Here is a 22,314-nt window from a genome sequence, read left to right as displayed (position 1 = left end):
TTTGGAACTCACTGAAAAGACAGCATGGGAAGGCAGAAATAGCCTCGAGAGAGACTCTCCAGTGCCCCTGCTGGGTCTTAGAAATCACATTTTGTCCTCAACAATCTAACAACCAAATGTAAGTTACAGAGTTGAAACCAGTTGAAGCCTCTAAATACAATTAGAGGATTGAGGCACGCGAACATGTGTAGCAGGACATCTTGGTGACTCAAGTACATGGTACAACACATTTCAATGAACACCTCATAATTAATATTAACTACATTTCCATTGATAATTTCTAAAACCCGTCCAAAAGATTCGCCCAAAACATCACCATGCCAAAATTTCATTAAAAGATGTTATTTAGGTGTTTGCGCAATGACTTTAACCCTGAGATTTACAGATACCGCACATCAGAAGGATGATTGGATAAGGTAGATGGCTCTTCACCGTTCTCATTCATTCCAGTAGCATGGTCAGGTGAAGGAGGGGGCTGTTCACCATGCTTGTTGTTCTCGGGTTGAAAATTGATGGGGAACTTTGTAACTCTAGGTTTGTCAGCCAAAATATTCCTTTGAACCCTATCCACCAACACCTTTTGGGGAGGCTCCTCCCTTAGTTGTTCATCATTATAATCATTGTTCACATAGTATCCTACTCGAACAAATTCCTGGCCCATATAAGAACATGTCAACAGCAATACTGTGACGCCAATAATATCCTCTTCACGGATTTTTGATGGGTCTGGAGGGTCTGCCTGCAAGTAGTCCACCAAGCAAATGCATCAGCATTGGTTTAATATCAAAGCCAATAGAAATATATATATATATATATATCCAAATTTAAGGTAGGACCTTTTATGGGTTTACCAAAACAATACAATAAAATGTAAGAGAATACATTTAATACAAGGACTCATATGGGGCATCATAAAGATTTACCTCAAAGACAAAACGATAGTTGCCAACATTAACAGGTCCAACAAGCACACTTTCTAGAAGTTGGTCATAAGTCTCATCCTCGGCAGATCCCACATATACAAGCTTCCATTCCAAATCTGTAAAAAGTATAATAATAAATTACCACCAACAAAAAAACAAAAAAAAAAAAAGAGGAAAGAAGGAAGAGATAAAAAAATGTTTAAGACATGACAAGTATAAAAGTGGGTAACCAATAATAAATTCAACCAAGACAATATTGAGGCAATAAAATCATAATAAACAACCACATACAGCCCAATCATAACCATTCATTTTAAACGAAATCAACATTTGAGAGAGAGAGATATCAAATTTTCTACTCAAATGCACTTTGGTTACTTCACTTCGATACATTTCACTTTCAAAAACCAGAGAATACAAATATACCAAGGGAAACATAAAGAAACAGTTGTATGAGCAAGTGCTCCACTTGGCACAGAAATACCACAGCCAGGCAACTTGGTAATTTCATCAATATACCAAGAAAAAAATCCCACATAATTAAACATTCTAAAAGCAAGAATGCAAACATAAAGCTATACATGTTTAGTCAATTGTGTCTGAAAAATAAGCATTGACAAGCTTCCAGCAGTGTACTGCAATATTTGGCAAGCAAATAAGAAATTATGTACCCAAGGAAAATAGAACCCCACATCTGAGCATCTGGCATTTCCCTTTATACGTATGAAATGACTGTGATGAGTAGGCAGTTAATTTAGTTAAAATTGGAAAACAAATCATGGATGAATGGTTGTTACTGGTTACACTTAACCTGAATCCATTGAAGATGAGATTACTACAAACCTAAACATCAAGCGAAAAAAATCCTTCAAAGGTAGTGACATTAGATTGAAGATCACTAGTAAAGAGTTCACAACATGTTTGGACTACCTAGTTGGGTAATGTGGTTCAAAAGTACACTTCTTGACAGTGTAAGGTACAAAAGTCAATGTAACTATAGCGACCTATACAAATTACTTAAAATTTCTCAAAAAAGATTTCTGTTTTCAACTCAAAAGATGTTCATATTTTTCTATGGGTTAAGTCTGCAGTCCTTAAAGATTGTACTTGAAAAGCTCTTAAATTCATAGAAACTCATATGATATATGCGTGTGTGGAACCTGGAATACAAGTGTAACAAAGGTATACCAAAAACACCAAATTACAGCTGGTTTTTATCTCAGTCAAAATCCCAGGACCAAAAAACAGACCAACCTTACTGCATCACAGAAAAGTGAAAGAATTCTGATATGCTCAAACTTCCCCAACCCAAATATCAAGCACCACCTAAATAAAATATTATGACCCACAACACAAGGCATACCTCATGTAAAACTCAAGTCAATTTGTAATCTGTCTTCTAAGGAAAACAAACCATAAGGAGATTTTACTAATCTAAATACAGTAAATGAAACAAGGTTTAAGTTTTGACTTCAGATTAATTTTGATCATCAAAAGAGGGATGAGCTTCATGAGAAACCACAATGAAAAGTTCTTTTCATCAAGACTTGGAAGCAAAACACAACCTCAACTATAAAATGAATTTAAAAAAAAAAAAAAACTATACTAGAGTTTGTAGATGTTTATGAAAATTCAGACATAAAAGTTCAAGTAACAAATCTTTTATTTTAATCATTAAAAACTATTTTACATCTACCTTTTTTATACATTCACATGCACCCAACACAATTCCCCCCAATATTATACAAACAAAACAGAAAAAAAAAATGTCACACAAATTCCATATAAGCAGGCCATACATTCAGGCAACCAGAACCCTAACAATTTGAAACCATTTATTGCCCCAACAATTCAATACTTGCATGAATCAATGACAAAATGTATCACAGTTCATAAAACAATCCAAAGAGCTATCACTTAAGTTGTGTTTAGGTGGAGGATTTGATGAGAGAAATGGAAAGAGAAAAGGAAATAAAATCCCATTTTTTGTTTGGTTATAACGAAAACATAAGAAAAAAAATAAAGTGAGAGAAATACAATCCCACCTTTTGTCTTTTAGAATTTACTTACACTATTTTCTTTCTCCATTTCCAAACTCAACCAAATATAATTTGGAATTCAAATCCTATCATTTTTTTCTACTTTTCTATCCATCTCTCTTTCCCTTTTCATTTTTCTCTTCAAATCCTCAACCAAACACAGTCTTAAAGCCTCTTATTCTATAAACCCTAGATTAACCTCAAATCATATTGAAATAGTAAAAACCCAACAAAAATTTTAAAATCAAAATGATTATCAAACACAATTGAATCAAAAATAGACATGAAAGAGATTGATACAAGTATATATATATATATATATATATATATGTACCGTCTTTGAGGGGGGTTAAGCACTCGTAAGAGATTTCGAATTGGAAAGGGTTTAGGAACGGAGCTGGGTTGTCTAATACGGTGACGTTAGTGATGTTGACTGCGCTCATCTTCTCCGATGAGATGACCAATACAAGAGTCAATCGAAGCCCTAGATTCTAGAACCTTCATCAAAGTCGCAAACGAATTTGAAACGAAAGCAGAGAATTGGAGGCAAATACAAACACAGCCGACACCAAAGGTATATATATACATCCAAGTGTATGTATATATGCTGATTAAAAAAGAAAAATCTATGTATATATACGGTTTACGGGCAATAGCCGGTGGTTACGGTGGAGTGAACCGAGGGATAACGCGATTTGGCGGGAGTTTTTTACACTTCTTCACGGTGAAACCACCCAGAGCTAAAGTCTCATTTGGTAAGTGCTTATAGTGTAAAAATTAGAAAGTTAAAGTTTTTTTTTTTTTTTTACACATAATTTTTTTTTGTAAAAAATTAAAAATTCATTCTAAATATACTAATTTTTTTATATTATATTTTAATCCAAAAATCAAAAAATCACAAAAAAACACTTGTTTCCAAATGAGGCCAGAGTATAGGAGCAAGGATCCTCTAAAGTGATTTTTTTCTAAAGTTTCCTAAAGTGCTACATTGTGTGGTTGAGATTTACTGGCAAGTCATATCAATTTTTCTGATGTGACTTGCTAGTAAATCTCAACCACACAATGTAGCACTCTAGAAAACTTTAGGAAAATTTCACTCTAGAGGATCCTTGGTGAGAGTATAGGGGTGCTTGGGAAGGATGTTAGACTAAAATAGTTAATTAAAAGATAAAATAAGTTAAAATAATTAATAAAATAAAATGTTATATTTTAATTATAATTTTTTTTTCACAATAATTAAATTGATTGCAAAAAAAAATTAATAAATTTCCCAAACAAAACTTTTTTAGTTAAGTCAAAATAACTAAAAAATCAAAAAATTGACTAAAATAACTAATTTTCCAAACGAAGCCTAATATATGAAATTGTAAGAGCATTTTTTTCATTAAATGTTATCAAAAATTTTATTAAAAAAATTCTTATTTTAAATTTCCCTTTTCAACAAATTTAATGAAATTTTTTTGTCTTCAATGTTTAATGAAAAAATTTCAGTTCAAAATAAAATGTTTCTTTTTTTAAAATTTGTATCAAATTTAAATTTGATAAAAGATTTGATGAGTTATTTATTTGATATAAAAATAACTCTCTTGATTTTATGAACATTTAATGAAATTATTGGTGATGATTTTTAAGTACTTTTTTTTTTGTCAAATTTAAATTTGATATATAAAAAAATGATATATTGGAGATGGTCTAAACTAACCTAAAAAATAGAAAATAAAATATTTTAATTCACTTGAAAATTAGTTTTCAAAAGCAAACATAAGATAAAATGGATAAATTTATAATTAAAAAAAAATGGAAAACAGGTTTTTGAATTAGCTTGTGGAACGATTTTTATGTTTTTAAAAATATAAAATGAGAAAACATAATAAATAAATAAATAAAACCCTAAATTTATTGAGTTCCTATGTTTTGTGTCAAAACTAGTAATTTGGTGCATTGGATTTCACAGCGGAAAACAATAATTAGGCCATTTGAGAAATGACTTTTGAGTTACGTCCTCTAATCACCACCCCCACAATCCTCCACGGACATGTGGCGGGTGGTGATTAGAGGAACAGGAAAAAAAAAAAAAAGAAAAAGAAAATGTAACCAATGAGAGAGAGAGAGGGTCAAAGGGGGTGGGGGAAAAGGGGGCATGAAACATTTTTGATAACTTTTATAGAGTTATTTTGAAAAAATGGTTAAAAATTGATTTTTTAATTTTTTTTTTCTTTTGAAAAAAATGTGAAAGATAATGGCCTTGTTTGGTTTGTGTTTCCCAAAAATTTTTGAGAAAAATTCTCTACAAATAAGTTTCCAAAAGTAATCAAACTAAACAAATTTTTCTAAAAAAAATTTCCCAAAATTTGTTTGGTTTATAAGTTTTCCAAACAAATCTCTCTCTCATACACATCAAATCAATCACTTTTTCCAAAACTCTCTCTCAAAATAATTTTCCAAAACATCTTTTAAAAAAAATCAAACCAAATAACTTTTCGTACTTTTTATCTCTAAAATTCATCTCTCAAACTCAAACCAAAGGTATCCCAAAATGAGTCAAAAGTTATTTTCCTAAAATAGCCTATAGTACCGTTTTATTTGTTAATTAAAATATGAAGTGTAAAAAAAAAAATATTTTAAACTTCGTTTGGTTTTAGATTATTAGCTAAAAAAAATACAAAAGACAAAATTGGTTATATAAGCCAATAAGATAAAATGTCACATCTAAATCATAATCATTACACTTTTTTCTCACAAAAGTCAAAAAAGTCAAACCAACCGTCAGGTTAAAAAAATTTCAACACAAAAAAACCAACTAAAAAAGCTAATGTCAAACAAAGACTAAAACTAATTATTTAACTTTTTAAACAAAAAGATAAAAAAGTTAAACCAACCGGGACTAAAAAAGTCAGGTTAAAAAAATTCCAACACAAAAAGTCAACTAAAAAAAGCTAATGTCAAACATAGACTAAAAATAATTATTTAAGTTTTTAACTTTTTAAGATTAAAAATTCATCTTGAACATACTAATTTTTTAATATCATATTTTAATCCAAAAATCAAAAAATTACTAAAAAAAACTTGTTTCCAAATGAGGCCTAAGTATTGGGGTGTTTGGGAAGGATGTTGGACTAAAATAGATAATTAAAAGATAAAATAAGTTAAAATAATTAATAAAATAAAATGTTATATTTAAATTATAATTATTTTTTTTCAAAATTATTAAATTAATTGCAAAAAAAATTAATAAACTTCCCAAACAAAACTTTTTTAGTTAATTTAAAATAACTAAAAAGTCAAAAAATTGACTAAAATAACTAATTTTCCAAACGAGGCCTAATATATGTAATTGTAAAAGCATTTTTTTCATTAAATTTTATCAAAATTTTTATTAAAAAAAATCTTATTTTAAATTTCTCTTTTCATCAAATTTAATGAAATTTTTTTATCTTCAATGTGTAATGAAAAAATTTCAGTTCAAAATAAAATGTGTCGCTTTTTTAAAAATTTTATCAAATTTAAATTTGATAAAGGATTTGATAAGTTATTTATTTGATATAAAAATAACTCTCTTGATTTTATGAGCATTTAATGAAATTATTGGTATGATTTTTAAGTACTTTTTTATCAAATTTAAATTTGATATAAAAAAATGAAATATTGGAGATTGTCTAAACTAACCTAAAAAATAGAAAATAAAATATTTTAATTCACTTGAAAATTAGTTTTCAAAAACAAACATAAGATAAAATGGATAAATTAAAAAAAAAATGGAAAACAGGTTTTTAAATTAGCTTGTGGAAAAAATTTTATGTTTTTAAAAATATTAAATAAGAAAACATTAAAAATAAATAAATAATAAGGGGTGTTTTGAAAAGTTAGTAAAAAGTTGACTTTTTGGCTTTTTTGATGGCATTTTTGGCTAAAAAATTGACTTTTTGGATGGCTCTTTGTAGGGGTGTGCGCGGTGCGGGTCGGTGCGGTTTGAGAGAAAAATAAAAATCGTATGGCGGGTGGCGGATTGATAAAAGTGTCATTAGAATTTGCCATTTTCCTTATCAAAAACCGGCGGTTCGGTTGGCAAATAGTGGCGGATTTGCCTTGGCGGTTCGGGTGGATTAGCGGTTTATAAAAAATATAATTCAAATTACAAAACTTAAATCAAAGAGTAAAAAAAAGACGAGAAATATCGTGATGTTAAGCATCTTGCGAAGTTTTCTTCTGATGCAGCAAGTGTAGCAACAACATGATAATATCAACGATTATGCCATCAGTTCATTATAAGCATCTGTGGAAGTTACAATGATCATATACAATACATAAAATTCCCCTCGAGCAGTAATGTAATAATATATTCTAAGGTATAGAACAACAAGAAAACTTAAGTAAAAAAGAATTTTTAAAATCTTATAAAACATGATGTAATAGCGGTGCGGGTTGGTGCGGTTTGGAAGAAAAATAGAAACCGGCGGATTGATAAAAGTGTCACTAGAATTTGCCATTTTTCTTACCAAAAACCGGCGGTTCGATTGGCAAATAATAACGAATTTGCCTTGGCGGTGCGGTTCGGTGCGGTTTTGGCGGTTTCAGCGGTTTCGGCGGTATTATGCACACCCCTAGCTCTTTGTGGTTTTTTTGAGAGAACTTGGTAAAAAACTAAAAAGCTAATTTTTTACAAAATTCTCAAATTGCCCCCTAAATAAAAAAATAAAAAAAAAACCCTAAATTTATTGAGTTCCTATGATTTGTGTCAAAACTAGTAATTTGGTGCATTGGATTTCACAGAGGAAAACAATAATTAGGCCAGAAAAATACTTGGGAGCACTAATTAGTGCTCCCACTAATTAGGTGGCAGTGGGTCCTGTCATTAATGATGTGATGTTTTGGTCTTGGAATTTTTTTTTTTTTTTTTTTTTACTTTTTTAATACATTAGTGCTATTAGTGGTGATATTTTTAGTGGGATGAATCATTGCTGAATTAGGCCATTTGAGAAATGACTTTTATAGAGTTGTTTTAGAAAATTGGCTAAATGTTGATTTTTTATTTTTATTTCTTTTATTTTTTTTTTTGAAAAAATGTGTAAAAAATGTGATTCAAAATGAGTCAAAATCTATCTTCTCAAAATAGCCTACGGTACCGTTTTATTTGTTAGTTAAAATATGAAGCGGAAAAAAAAAATTAAAGTTCCGTTTGGTTTTAGATTTTTGGATAAAAAAGTATAAAAAGATAAAATTTGTTACATAAGTCAATAAGATAAAATGTCACATCCAAATCATAATCAGTACAATTTTTTTCTTACAAAAGTCAAAAAAATCAAACTAAACAAGACTAAAAAAATCAGATTAAAAAAATTCCAACACAAAAAAGCTAACTAAAAAAGCAAATGCCAAACGAAAACTAAAAATGATTATTTAACTTTTTAAACAAAAATTACAAAAATCAAAATGTTTAAGAATGAATTTTTAACTTTTTTTATTGTATGAATTAAATTTTTTTAACCTTTTTGATAACCTTTTAATTAAAGGGTGTTAGACGACAAATTCAATTTTATTAAATTTTCTTTAAAAGTCTAGGCAATAGTTTATTATGTTCAAACTAAATGGTGTTTTGGAAGATGATAAAAAGTTAAGTTGTATTTGATAGAGTTTTAGAATTATAATTTGATAATAGAGTTGCATTTTGAGTTTGTGAGTTTTAGAATTATGATTTGAGTGTGAAAAATTTGTTTGGTTATTAATTTTTTTAAAAATTTGAATTGAGTGATGTGACATATGATATTGAAAAGTGAATGTTTTGAAAAGTAAGTGTGAAATTAATTTTTTAAAACTGTAACCAAACAATACACTCAAACTAAGGCCTGGTTTGACATGTCCAAAAAAAGATAAAAAGTCAAAAAAATACTCAAAAAGTTAAAAAGTTATCACTATTCATCCAAAAAAATATTAAAAAATTAATTTTACATACAAAATTACAAGATAGATCTGATCGATTCAGATATGTGCCTGCGTTGCTTAAGAAAAATTGGACAGTTAGGGTGCAATTTTAACACAATGTTATTCGGCTCGTGGGGGCCCATCACGGGTCCAATTTTGATAATCTAAACCATTAAATATGTAGAACTCGTCGAGTATTATATACCTATAAAAAAGCACATTGATCGAATATCGCTAACTATATAATCGAATCAGTTTTGTATACAAAAAATTGATGGTGTTATAGTTAACTGTTAGCTCTAATGGATATTGAGAAATCAAGGTTTTGATCCAATTTGGCATATGGAAATGTAGAGAGAAGGGAGAGGAAATGTTTTTAGAGAGAGAGAGATATATACAAAAGTTATATGAAATATCAGATTCACGAATTGATATAACATGGTCCGCTCGAGCGCGGAAAGCCCCACTCGAGCGTCAAATACACTTTCTCAGTACTTTTGCAGACATGTCAAACTTCTGGAACCAAACATTCTCCGCTCGAGCGCATAAACAGCCGCTCGAGCGGACAAGCAACTTCAAATGCATTTTGCATTTTTGCTTCGGGGGCGCCGCCCCTCGACTCCGCCAGGGTGCTGCCCTCGGACCCGCCAAGGGACGCTGCCCCTTGGACCCTCGCAAGCAAACCGGGCAGCTTGATCCCCGACCGGCCCAGTCGAAGTGGCAAAACATAAAATAAACGTCGAAACCGGGATCGCTACACTAACCCTAATTTTTCTAACCCTAACCTTAATTTTCCAAACCCACCTCTGTCCCACCGACGAGCTCTTCTACAAGGCCAACTCCTCCCCCCTCCACCTCTCCCCCCGCCTCTCCATGGTCCGCACCGTCCTTATCTCCTTCTCCAGCACCTCCTCCTCCTCCTCCTCCGACACCATAACCACCGCCTCCCGCGACTCCACAACATTGAGGTGTTAGGATTATGAGCTTGATCTCTGGTGGCTTGGACTTTTTTCTTCTTTCTCCTCTTCGACGATTTGCGTGCTCTGTCTGAGTTCGTTACAGGATTCGAGATCAAAGTTGACCCATCGTCACTCGATTCGGAATGATTTTTGAGTACCGATTCGGATCTGATCAAATCACGAATATACGAGAATAGATGATTCCAATCACAACAAGAGAGAGAGAGAGAGAGAGAGAGAGAGAGAGAGAGAGAGAGAGATTCAAGACAGAAATAGGTAATTTATGTTGAATTTAATTAGAATGATAAACAACTTGAAATCAGACATAAGAAAACTTTTTAAAAAAAAAAAAACATAAAAGTTTTGATTTTTTTTTTAAATGCTAATCTTCGGATCAAAATCAAGTAATAGAAGAATTGAAATGATCGCAACACACAAAGGAATGATCAAAATAGTTGCAATAGATCGATTAAAGATATTCAAAACCTTGAATCGATATATATATAGAGAGAGAGACTAGATATGGGGGGGAAAAAAGAGGGGGTCGCCGATCGGGAGGTCACCGGAGGGGTGAGACTACCGGTGGTGGTGGGAAAATAACAGAAAACAAGTTTGGAGTCAAAAGATGAGGGTTATAATTGGTATTAAAGTGGGGGTATAAAGAAAAAATTGAAGGGTTTCATTTTGTTAGGTAGGGGTTCAAAGAAATTGGAGGGCCAAAGAAGAAAGGTTGGTATTAATAGTAGTACTCAAAGAAAAATGTATGTATATATACGATTTACCGGCAATAGCTGGTGGTTACAGTGGAGGGAACCGAGAGATAACACGATTTGGCAGTAGTTCTTTACACTTCTTGTTCACGATGAAACCGCCCAGACCTAAGTACAGGGGTGTTTGCGAAGGATGTTGGATTAAAATAGGTACTTTAAAGATAAAATAAATTAAAATAATGGGTGAAGTGTCAATAAATTTTAAAATATGATCCTATGAATCATTTAGTTTTTTATTTTCTTTTATGAACCCAAAAGTCCTATTAAAGTAAAAATTACATAAAATGATAGTCACTTACATATTTGGGTTTAATTTTTTAAGGATAAAAGTAGGGTTTCTCAAAATATAAAATTACATGTTTGGTTAATAAAAAATGCTTGAGAGCACTAAAAATTAAGTACTACGGAAACTCTAATGAGATGGCCCCCCATTGATGTGATGGCTGTGTCTTTTTTTCTTTTTCTTTTTTTAAAAAAATTTTCAACTCATTAGAGCTGGTTAGTGCTCTGTTTTTTAGAGTTATGAATCTGCTCTGTTTGGTCAATTTGCAAAATAAAAATTTTGGATTTTCTTTCATTTTAGAACAAATCTTACATTACGAAAAAAAAACGTAACACTCTAATATAACACTCCAATAACATATCACTTCAATTTAACACACTAAAAAACTCATTGGTGTACTTTTTCTAAACGTAACAATGTAACACTTAAAAAAAACTTTTGTGTGTACTTTTCTCAAACGTAATGCTTCAATCTAATACCAAAAAATAAATTCTTTACTGTATTTTTCCCAAAAGTGACACTTCAATTAGTATAATCTCAAACGTAACACTCTAATGTAACATACTTCAGTGTAACACACAAAAATCAAAAAAAAAAACTCTTTAATATATTTTTTCCAAACGTAACGCTCACAGTTTGAAATTATACATTTTCTCAAAACTTACTAAGGAATATTTGTACTCCTTTTGGAATGGTTTAAAAAATCTCACATCCTTTTTTGTTTTTAGTATTATATTGGAGTGTTACGTTTAGGAAAAGTACACTAAGAAATTTTTTTTTTTTTTTTTTTTGTATTACATTGGAGCGTTACGTTTGGAAAAAGTACACCAAAGAATTTTTTTGTGTGTTACATTAAAGTGTTGCACTAAGGAATTTTTTTTGGAGTGTTATATTGAAGTGTTATGTTTGAAAAAAGTACACCGATGAGTTTTTTTATGTGTGTTACATTAGAATGTTACACTAAGGAGTTTTTGTGTGTTATATTAGAGTGTTACACTAAGAATTTTTTTTTTTAAATGTTATATTAGAGTGTTACATTTTGCAAAAGTACACTAAGAAGCTTTTTTGTGTGTTACATTAGAGTATTACACTAAGAAATTTTTTTGGAGTATTATAATAGAGTGTTACATGTGAAAAAAATACACTAAGGAGTTTTTTTATGTGTTCCATTAGAGTGTTACAATAAAGAATTTTTATGTGTGTTACATTAGAGTGTTACACTTAGTATTTTTTTGGAGTGTTACGTTTGAAAAAAATACAGTAATGAGTTTTTTTATGTTTTACATTAAGGTATTACACTAAGTGTTTTTTTTTTTTTTTTTTTTAGTGTTACGTTAGTGTTACATTGGAATATTACAGTTTGAAATTATACATTTTGCCAAAACTTACCAAGTAGTGTTTGTACTCATTTTGAAATGTTTGAAAAATCCCACATCATTTTGAAATGTTTGAAGAATCTCATATTTTAAGTCATTTTTGTTTTGAAATGTTTTCCAAATAAAAAAGATTTTTATATAAAAATTCATTCCAAATTAAATTCCTATATATTGTATACCTTACCCTTTTAGCACAAAAAAAGAAAAAAGAAAAAAAAGAAGGAACATAATAGGAATAAGGGTATAACCGTAAATTTAATTTTTAAATAATATACTAAATCTATCTTTCCAAAATCAATGGAAGTAATTGGTCTATAAGAAAAATTTTAGAACTAAATAGATCACCATTCCTCAATATGGGATTTATAGGTAAATTTTCCTAAAATAAAATGTTTTACTTAAATTATAATTATTTTTTTCACAATGATTAAATTAATTAGAAAAAAATTAATAAACTTCCCAAACATATTTTAGTCAAGTTAAAATAGCTAAAAAGTTAAAAAGTTAACTAAAATAACTAATTTTTCAAACGAGGCCTAATATATGTAATTGTAATTGTAATTGTAAGAGCATTTTTTTCATTAAATTTTATCAAATTTTTTATTAAAAAAATTCTTATTCTAAATTTCCCTTTTCATCAAATTTAATGAAATTTTTTTATCTTCAATGTTTAATGAAAAAAAATTCAGTTTAAAATAAAAAGTTTCGTTTTTTTTAAATTTTTTATCAAATTTAAATTTGATAAAAGATTTGATGAGTTATTTATTTGATATAAAAATAACTCTCTTGATTTTATGAACATTTAATGAAATTATTGGTGATGATTTTTAAGTACTTTTTTTTATCAAATTTAAATTTGATATAAAAAAAATGAAATATTGAAGATGGTCTAAACTAACCTAAAAACTAGAAAATAAAATATTTTAATTCACTTGAAAATTAGTTTTCAAAATCAAACATAAGATAAAATGGATAAATTTAAAAAAAAAAAATGGAAAACATGGTTTTTGAATTAGCTTGTTGAGCGATTTTTATGTTTTTGAAAATATTAAATGAGAAGACATTATAAATAATTTTTTTAAAAAAAGCCCTAAATTTATTGAGTTCCTATGTTTTGTGTCAAAACTAGTAATTTGGTGCATTGGATTTCACAGAGGAAAACAATAATTAGGCCATTTGAGAAATAACTTTTATAGATTTGTTTTGGAAAGCAGCAATGATTAATACCATTAATTTTGGTGCTCTAATAGAGCACTAATAATATGACAATGAACAAAAAAAATAAAATAAAAATAAACCAAGACCAAAACATCACATTACTGTAAGTAGAGCCCACTGTCAACTCATTAGAGCTACTTTAGATCTCAAAAATTAGAGCTCCAAAGCATTTTTCTTTGAAAAGATAGTTAAAAATTTATTTTTTAATTTATTTTTTTTGAAAAAAATGTAAAAGATAATGTCACCCAAAATGAGTTAAAAGCTATTTTCCCAAAATATCCTATAGTACCGTTTTATTTGTTAGTTAAAATATGAAGCGGAAAAAAAAAATTAAAGCTTCGTTTGGTTTTAGATTTTTAGCTAAAAAAATACAAAAGACAAATTTGGTCACATAAGCTAATAAGATAAAATGTCACATCCAAATCATGATTATTACATTTTTTTCTCACAAAAGTCAAAAAAACAAACCAAACGAGACTAAAAAAGTTAGGTTAAAAAAATTCTAACACAAAAAAACTAACTAAAAAAACTAATGCCAACCGAAGACTAAAAATGATTATTTAACTTTTTAAACAAAAATTAAAATGTTTAAAAATGAATTTTTAACTTCTTTTTGTATGAAATAAATTTTTTTAACCTTTTTGATAACATTTTAATTAAAGAGTGTTAGATGAAAATTTCAATTTTATTAAATTTTCTTTAAAAGTCTAGGCAATAGTTTATTATGTAATGGTGTCTTGGAAAGATGGTAAAAAATTAATTTTTTGACTTTTTAAATTCTTTTTACTGTTTTATGTGAGAAGTGATGTGACGTGTGGCTAGCCTACCGACGCTATGCTGAAATGGCACACTGCAGTTGGTTTGGCATACGGCTGTTGCTATGTCTAGTAACGTTTACGTTTTCAGTTTATATTTACAAAAATTTTATAAACTGATTTTTGTTTATTTTTAGAAAAACATAAGCTACAAACGCGTTTGTTAATTGACAAAATATTTTAAAAAATTTAAAAATACAAAAAAGAGTGAGAAATAGCAAGTTGTGGCAAGTGGTGGTGGAAAGTAGTGACGGTGGGTGGTGGGTAGCAGGTGGTGGCGGGTGGTGGGTGGTAGCGAGTGGGTAGTGGTGGTGGTGATGGCGGTGGGTGGTGGTGGCAGGTGGGTGGCGGATGACGGGTGGTGGTGGGTGGTGGCGGGTAGTGGATGGGTGGGTGACGGTGGCGGGTGGTGGGTGGTAGCGAGTGGGTGCTGGTGGCAGGTAGGTGGCGGATGGCGAGTGGTGGTGGGTGGTGATGGGTGGGTGATAGTGGCGGGTGGTGGGTGGTAGCGAGTGGGTAGCGGGTGGTGGTTGTGGGAGGTGATGGCAGGTGGGTGGATGTGGGAGGTGGTGGCAGGTGGGTGGATGTGGTGGCAGGTGGGTGATGGTGGCGGGCGGTGGCGAGTGGTGACAGGTGGATGGCAGGTGGATGGTGGGTGGTGGTGGCGGTGGCGAGTGGGTGGCAGGCGGCTGGTGGCGAGTGGTGGTGGGGGGTGGGTGGTAGGTGGTGGTGGCGGAAGACGGTGGTGGAAAATGGTGGCGGGTGGTAAAAAAAAAAACTCAAAACTCAAAACGGAAACACATTTTTTGAGTTTATATTTTTTGGCCAAATTTATAAACTAAAATCACTGATTTATAAATCAAAAATTTACCAAACAAATTTTTATTTGAGTTTTTTAAATTTTTATAAATATAAACAGAAAATTAAAAACGTAAAAGTGTTACCAAACGGCACCGGTATAATTTCATATTCCCCTTAAAATTTCCCGCTTAAAATTTTGAAATTTGAATTTTAAAGTGGTTCCTGTTAATGTTTGATTCTCTCCTTCTCACAGTTCATCTCTTCATTTTTGACGACTGTGTTTCTTCTTTCTCTCTTTTTCACTGGTCATCTCTCCATTTTTATCAACACTGTGGTTAGAGAAAAAACAACGATTACCAGCAACATCATTGCTACCATTTGGCAAATACTATGTAAGGTTGCCCCCGCTAGCATAACGGCTCACTGAGCTCCATCTATTCTTTATGAGTCTCCTGCCATTCACCAGTTATTACAACCAATGCGATCATCGATGTCCACCAACAACTTTGTTGTACCAGCAATTCCTGAAGTCATTCTCATATTGTTTGCTTCAATTTTACTTGAATTCAGTAACAAATATATGGTTGTTTCTTTCATTTATATCATGTATTGCACTTGTCCACCATCTGTTTGTAAAAATGCTTATAAGAAAAAAGGAACAATAAAATCTTTTTGTACACAGTTCTTATTTGTATGATGCCTATTTCTTTGATTTTGGCAAGCAACTGGGCATTTGATGGTATTTTCCAGTTGATGATTGGGTCACCGGTGCTAATCATGCATTGCTCAAACTTGGTTTCAAATATTACCTAGTCAAAAATTTGGAGTTGATATGATTTTGGAGTCAAAACACATAGCAATTGCTTTGCTGGAAAGAAGAATATTATTTCCCCAAGTTGATTTTGATTAATGGATTTGCTGAAGATCACCATTGAGAAAGGGTTTGGTAAAGAATGTAGTTGGATTATGTGGTGCCTTGTCATGCAACTTCCATACTTCAGCTCAGGGGCTAACTAAGAAATCAATAATGAATATCTTTTGTTCTGATAGTAACTAACTTTTTATTTGTGAACTACTTTGAGATGTTTCAAAGAAAATTTAAGCCCCTAAGAAGTCATGAATAATAGAAGCAAATAAAACCGGTTCTCGCCAAACATTTTTCTAGCAAATTAAGAAAAAGAAATTATCAATAAAATTAATTGGAAGGAAGAAGAAACATTAAAAAGCTAGCGTCTTTTGTTGATAATTAACATTAAAACATACAACATCAGCAACATCAACCCCTTTTAGTGATTAAACTTCCCATCAAACTTTCAATCTTCTACATTTAAACATCCCTTTCTTCAAGTCCTCTTTTTCATATCTTATCTACTTGCTATTTTTTCTTTATAACTAACTAATTCTTTATTTTGATGCAGATCTCTCTCTCTCTCTCTCTCCCTATCTGTGTGTGTTACTGTTATTATATCAATGGCAACAACAAGAAGAAGAATGCCTCAGCAAGGCGCGCAAACAAATTTGTTTGGACAGATCAATGTCTCATTTCTCAGCATTACAACACACTCCTACTACTTGTCGCAACAACAGAGTACCTCCTCCTCCTCTGCTTTGTGTTACTGTTATTATATCAATGGCAACAACAAGAAGAAGAATGCCTCAGCAAGGCGCGCAAACAAATTTGTTTGGACAGATCAATGTCTCATTTCTCAGCATTACAACACACTCCTACTACTTGTCGCAACAACAGAGTACCTCATCCTCCTCTGCTTTGTGTCACCCAGTTTTGGCCGTTATTATTCCAGCGCTCCTCAGCTTTTTGCAAATCAAGTATCAAGGAAAGAGCAACATATCCCCATTCGACACATATCCCAAATCTTTGGGTGTTTCCATTGCTAGTTTGCTTCTCTATGGCATTTCTTACTATACCGAATTGAAACCTTCTTCTTATGAAGATCACCACCGCTTACAAACTTATGCTCGCTATGGGACAGTGGTGTTTGGTTGGCTTCTTTTCGTGTCTCTGGCTTCAATTCTTTTACCACACTCAGTTGGTCCTCTTCTCTATGTTCTCTATATATTGTTCTTAGCAGGTGAGTTTCTGCGCTGCCAGCTTCAGATGCTGTGGAACTGGCTCTATCAAATAGTCATGGGCAAAGTTCCAGTAATGCCTCCAAGTTGGCTCACTACGTCTCGTGCCTTCTCTAACTCAAGAGGAAACAACCTACAAAGGAATATCTTATCAATATAATCAGCAATCAATAGACCTTTTTTTTTTGTGTGTGAACATGATAGACCCTTTTTGTTTGGGTTAAATAATTGTCAGTGATAAAGTTATATCAGGAATGTTTTCTTTGTTTTTTTCCTCTTGTTTTTTTTTTCCTCGTAATATTTTCATATTTATATAGCTATAAGAAACAAAAAGGGTTTTGTTGTATTTATTTTCTTAATTCCCTCAATTTTGTTTGGTACTGATGAGGCAGAACACCATTCAAAAGCCATCAATTTACAAACAAAAAAGCACAAGAACCAATTGCTTGGTCCAAAAATTCAACAAGTGATCCTTACCATGTAGTAGTCCCTTGTTAATGTGGCTAGCCTCAGTGGCAGAGCCAAAAAATTAAATTAGAAAGGGTAATTATTAATTACAATATCAAAAAAATTTACAAAAATATTTCACGCAAATTTTTACGATTGATTTAGAGGAATATCAAAAAAATAATGTTATTTGTAACTAGTGTATACAAAAAAAAATATGGATATAAGTTTTAAAATAAATTACTTAATGATAAAAAAAAGTATACAAAATTTGATTAAAAATTCAATATAATGGTTATACCACGTCATCATTGATATGTGATATCACCAACTAATAGTACATAAACACATAGAGAGTGAACCTCACATGTCAAATGTAACTAACAATCCAATAAATTGCATACCTTTATAGTGAGATTACTTATACTTCCATGTTAATAATAATGACATCACCGTTATATTTAAAAAATTTCACAGATAATATGGTTTATAGTAGTCTCTTCATTTTCAATTAAAACAAACATTATTATTCTCATAATTTTTAAAATGTCATTGACATTTCACTCTAATAATATTTTTGTAATTTTTTTTATTGAAAATATTTTTTTTTATATTTACAAAAAAAAAATTAAAAAATTCCAAAATGTAAGGGGGCACGTGACCTCCCGGGACTTCATTACTTCCATCACTGGCTAGCCTACTGACACTATGCTAAAATGGCACACTACAGTTGGTTTGAAGTACCACCTAAGGCTGTTGACGTGGAGTTCCGGGATCATTGAATAATTTCCCTGCTGTATACACGGTTGAAACCCAAACCAAACCCCCTCTCTCTCCTCCTCTCTTCCGTGTATTCTCTCTCTCTCTCTCTCTCTCTCTCTCTCTCTCTCTCTCTCTATTTTCACTCTTATTCGATCTAAACCCTAGCCATCGACGTCGCTTCTGACGTTGCTCTCACTCACGCCTCCCCTCTCTCTCTCTCTCTCAGTGGAGTCGGGTTGAGTTTTCCAGCCCCAATAATGATGTTGCAGGCATTTAGAAGACGGCAAAACTCTAGGTGGCGACGGCTGTGAGTCTGACGATTGCGATGCCGATGTGATCATCGACCTTAAAGACCGTTCTCTCTCTCTCTCTCTCTCTCTCTCTCTCTCTCTATTCTACCATTCACCACCGCCACTAGTAGCTCTGCGACGACGGCGGAGGCTAGAGGAACCATATCGCACCTACGCTGTCGATTTTGAGTGACGAAGCCTTTATCGTTGTTGGAGAGGATGTCGTGATGGCTGCAGAGGTGTACTGTCGTAGCGTTGTGGAAAACATCTGTGTTCTCATTCAGGCTTAAACAACTTCTCCAACCCAAATATCAAGCACTGCCTAAATAAAACTTTATGACCCACAACACAAGGCATACCTCATGTAATACTCAAGTCAATTTGTAATCTGTCTTCTTAGGAAAACAAACCATATGAAGATTTTACTAATCTAAATACAGTAAATGAACAAGGTTTAAGTTTCAACTTCAGATTAAATTTTGGTCATCAAAAGAGGGATGCTGTAACAACCCCGACCTCTGATTAACGTTGATCTATGATTATGTATGCCTAATTAATAATTGAGGAGAAATTCTGAATTAAAATGCATGTGTGTGTTGCATTATTGTGTTTATATCTGTTAGGCGTAGGAAGATCTATTCACGCTTTAGTTTCGATTTGCGAATTGAAAGCCTTATCGGCGTTCGAATCAGAAATTGACTTGATTTATGTGCTAATTAAGATTTATAAAATTTTATGGTAGGTTTAATTAAAATTCGGTTCGGGGCGATTAAATTCGATTAAAATAATGCTATTTGATTACTTTTGATCAATTGTTACTTAATAGGCCATTTTGAGCCCCACTTACCCCCTTTATTCATTTGATCACACTTGAGCCTTCAGAGAGAGAAAACATGAGAATGAGGGAGACTTGAGGGATTTGGGTTCTAGGCTCAAGAATTGAATTCAAGGAGAGAATTGCTAGAAGAAAATTTGAAGCTTGCTCGTCTTGTTCAAGATTCTAGTACCTAAAGCCCAATTAAACATCTAAGGTAGGAAATTAATCCTTATAATTGTGGATTTAAGTTGTTCATGCATGAATTCAAGTAATTTGAGCTATAAGATGTGAGAATCAAGCTTAAGGAGTAGGGAAGTAGATCGATCCATGTATGCATGCATGTTTCATAGCATTTTGAAGATTGATTTTCAAGAATTCCTTCATGCATGTGTTGAGTTCACTCCAATTTTGGAAACACAATGAGTTTCATGTTATTTAGTAGCATTTGATCATGTTTTGGAGAGCCTTAGCTCAAAAATGTACATGCATGTTATGTTCATGAATTAATTTCAAGTTTCAAGTTGAATGTTGCTCAATTGGCATACTTATGGGCTTTGATTTTGTAAAATGATCTTCAAAACATGTTGTCTTATGAGTTTTCATGTATTTTCTCAAGTTTTGGGCTCAAAAAATTGAGTTTGTTGCATTTGGGGTTGAATTTGAGCTTGGTGATCAAATATGGAAATTCCAGAAATTTGATCCACGCTCGAGCGTGGAACTTTACGCTCGAGCGTGCACTCCGAGTACATGCACTCCACTCGAGCGTCGAGATTTACGCTCGAGCGTGAAATGCATATACCCAGAAGTTTGTGTGTTTTATAGTTCGCTTGAGCGAGGGAATTCACGCTCGGGCGAGGTTCTGAGTCTCACGCTCGAGCGTTGGTCGAGCGCCTGTCGAGCGTGAAAATCATGCATCCAACACTTTTTCAAGAATTTACAGTCCGCTCGAGCAGGAAAAGTCACGCTCGAGCGGAGCTTCATTGTCTGCGTGTCCGCTCGAGCGGGGAAAGCCACGCTCGAGCGTGGACCTCATTTTCAGCAAGTTTCAAGAAATATTTTTCAATGCATTCTTGTATCCTCATCCTATCCTAGGCATTCTTAGGCCATGTTTAAGATTCCATAATAAGGATTAAGGGTTAGAAACACACTAAGAGCCAACGAAGTAAGTTATGTACAATTAGAACGTGTGTTTCAAGTGTGTGTTTGTTATGTGTTATGTAGGTCACGTGCTGCGTACCGTTTGGCCAATATACACCGTCTGTCTGTCTCAAGGCCAACTGTGAGTAATAACATAGTAAAGCTATGTTCAACTTTATTTATTTTTTGTATGATGAATTAAGATCTGTTTTCTGAAATGATATGTTTGGTACAATGAATTATTGTCCAATTTCTGATATATGTTCGTGACATCCTTAGCATCATGTGATATCTGTTGGCTGTTACCCGGTATCGAAGGTTCCATCATGGAACTTAATCTGTCTGCACTATGTTACCCGTACCGGAGGCCCGTCAAGGGGTTCAACGTGTTTATTCTCTATTACCCGGATTCGGAGGTTCCTTTATGGAACTGGTTATTCGTAACCCTCACGTGTCTGTATCTGTTCTGTATCTGCTCTGTTAATGCTAATGGATGTATCATGTATACTTAAGCATACCTCATGATTTCTGTATATGATCTGGACAAATTATGAATTTGATATGAAACTGAATATTGATTTCTGAATCTGTACGGACTCATTCATTGAAACCCCTTTACTCTGTTATTGTTCACTGAGCTTTCGCTCACAGTTTATATTATGTATGTAAGTGAGCCGGCACGTGATTAGGGCCAGAGTTGACGGCCTTCATTTCTGTTTTTGTCAGCCAACCGTTGTGCCTCCCGAGGAGGTTCCGATCGAAGTCTAGTTACATGGTTGTTTTTGTACTTATGCTAGTCTGTGTCTGTTTGTAAAGTCGGGTCCTGGGAATTACACTTTTGTAAATGTTTTGTAAATATTGATGTCCTTCGACCGACATGCTTATGTATATATATAAGTTTGGAAATCTTCTGTCCCATGTATGTTATCACAGCTCATTGGACTTTTTCTATTTTGCGTAATTGCTTCCGCAGCCCCTTATTATATGCTTATCCGTTAAGAGGCCTTTGGTAATCCACGGATTACCGGCCGATTATGATGCTAAACCTACAGGGGTGGGTTTGGGTCGTGACAGATGTGCTTCATGAGAAACCACAACAAAAAGTTCTTTTCATTAAGATTTAGAAGCAAAACACATTTTTTTTCCTCAACTATGAAATGAATAAAAAAATATATATACTAGAGTTTGTAGATGTTTATGAAAATTGAGACATAAAAGTTCAAGTAACAAATCTTTCATTTTAATCATTAAAAACTATTTTATATCTACTTTTTCAAACATTCACATGCACCCAACACAATTCCCCCCAATATTTTACAAACAAAACAAAAAAATAAAATAAAATAAAATAAAAATAAAATATGTCACACATATTGCATCTATGCAGGCCATACATCCAGGTGTAGACACCCCATTTTTTACCGCCTTTAAGACTTGGATGCGACTGATGGTTTTGGAAGTTGTGCAGTGCAAAGAGTCGATTTCTTCGGCAAGAGGAGAGTCAAATCTTAACTTCATACCCCTTTTTTGACCAAAACAATCTTGATCAAAATATTTTAGACCTTAAAACCCTCTCTTTCAAAACGTTTTTGAAATAAAGTTTTTGCGATGTTCCGAGGCTCGTATTTTGTCAAATGTTGCGCTTTTCGGTAAACCGAGCAAGGACAAAG

General features: G+C 32.5%; 1 protein-coding gene across 1 annotated transcript; it reads right to left on the bottom strand.

Moving 5' to 3' along the window:
* Positions 1–249: 249 nt before the first annotated feature.
* On the bottom strand, positions 250–3,716 carry LOC114297819 (histone chaperone ASF1B). The gene is made up of 3 exons (XM_082892484.1): positions 3,297–3,716; positions 924–1,039; positions 250–739 (listed from the first exon to the last, which is right to left on the bottom strand). The coding sequence occupies exons 1-3, from the start codon at positions 3,403–3,405 to the stop codon at positions 380–382; spliced, it is 585 nt and encodes a 194-aa protein (XP_082748610.1). The 5' UTR covers positions 3,406–3,716; the 3' UTR covers positions 250–379.
* Between the last annotated feature and the right edge of the window lie 18,598 nt (positions 3,717–22,314).

This window comes from Camellia sinensis, chromosome 10 (genome assembly GCF_055761805.1).
Source record: "Camellia sinensis isolate YWXY chromosome 10, ASM5576180v1, whole genome shotgun sequence".
In the NCBI taxonomy this organism is placed as follows: Eukaryota; Viridiplantae; Streptophyta; class Magnoliopsida; order Ericales; family Theaceae; genus Camellia; species Camellia sinensis.
The sequence above is the reverse complement of the archived record's forward strand: the minus strand, read 5'-3'. Positions and strand labels throughout refer to the sequence as shown.

What these genes read in the sequence shown, in the direction of transcription:
- LOC114297819 (XM_082892484.1), bottom strand. Translation starts at nt 3,405, where the DNA reads ATGAGCGCAGTCAACATCACTAACGTCACCGTATTAGACAACCCAGCT. An exon ending in CTTAACCCCCCTCAAAGACG is followed by an intron (nt 1,040 to 3,296) that starts GTACATATATAT and finishes TACTTTTTACAG; the next exon opens with ATTTGGAATGGAAGCTTGTA. An exon ending in ACTATCGTTTTGTCTTTGAG is followed by an intron (nt 740 to 923) that starts GTAAATCTTTAT and finishes GACTACTTGCAG; the next exon opens with GCAGACCCTCCAGACCCATC.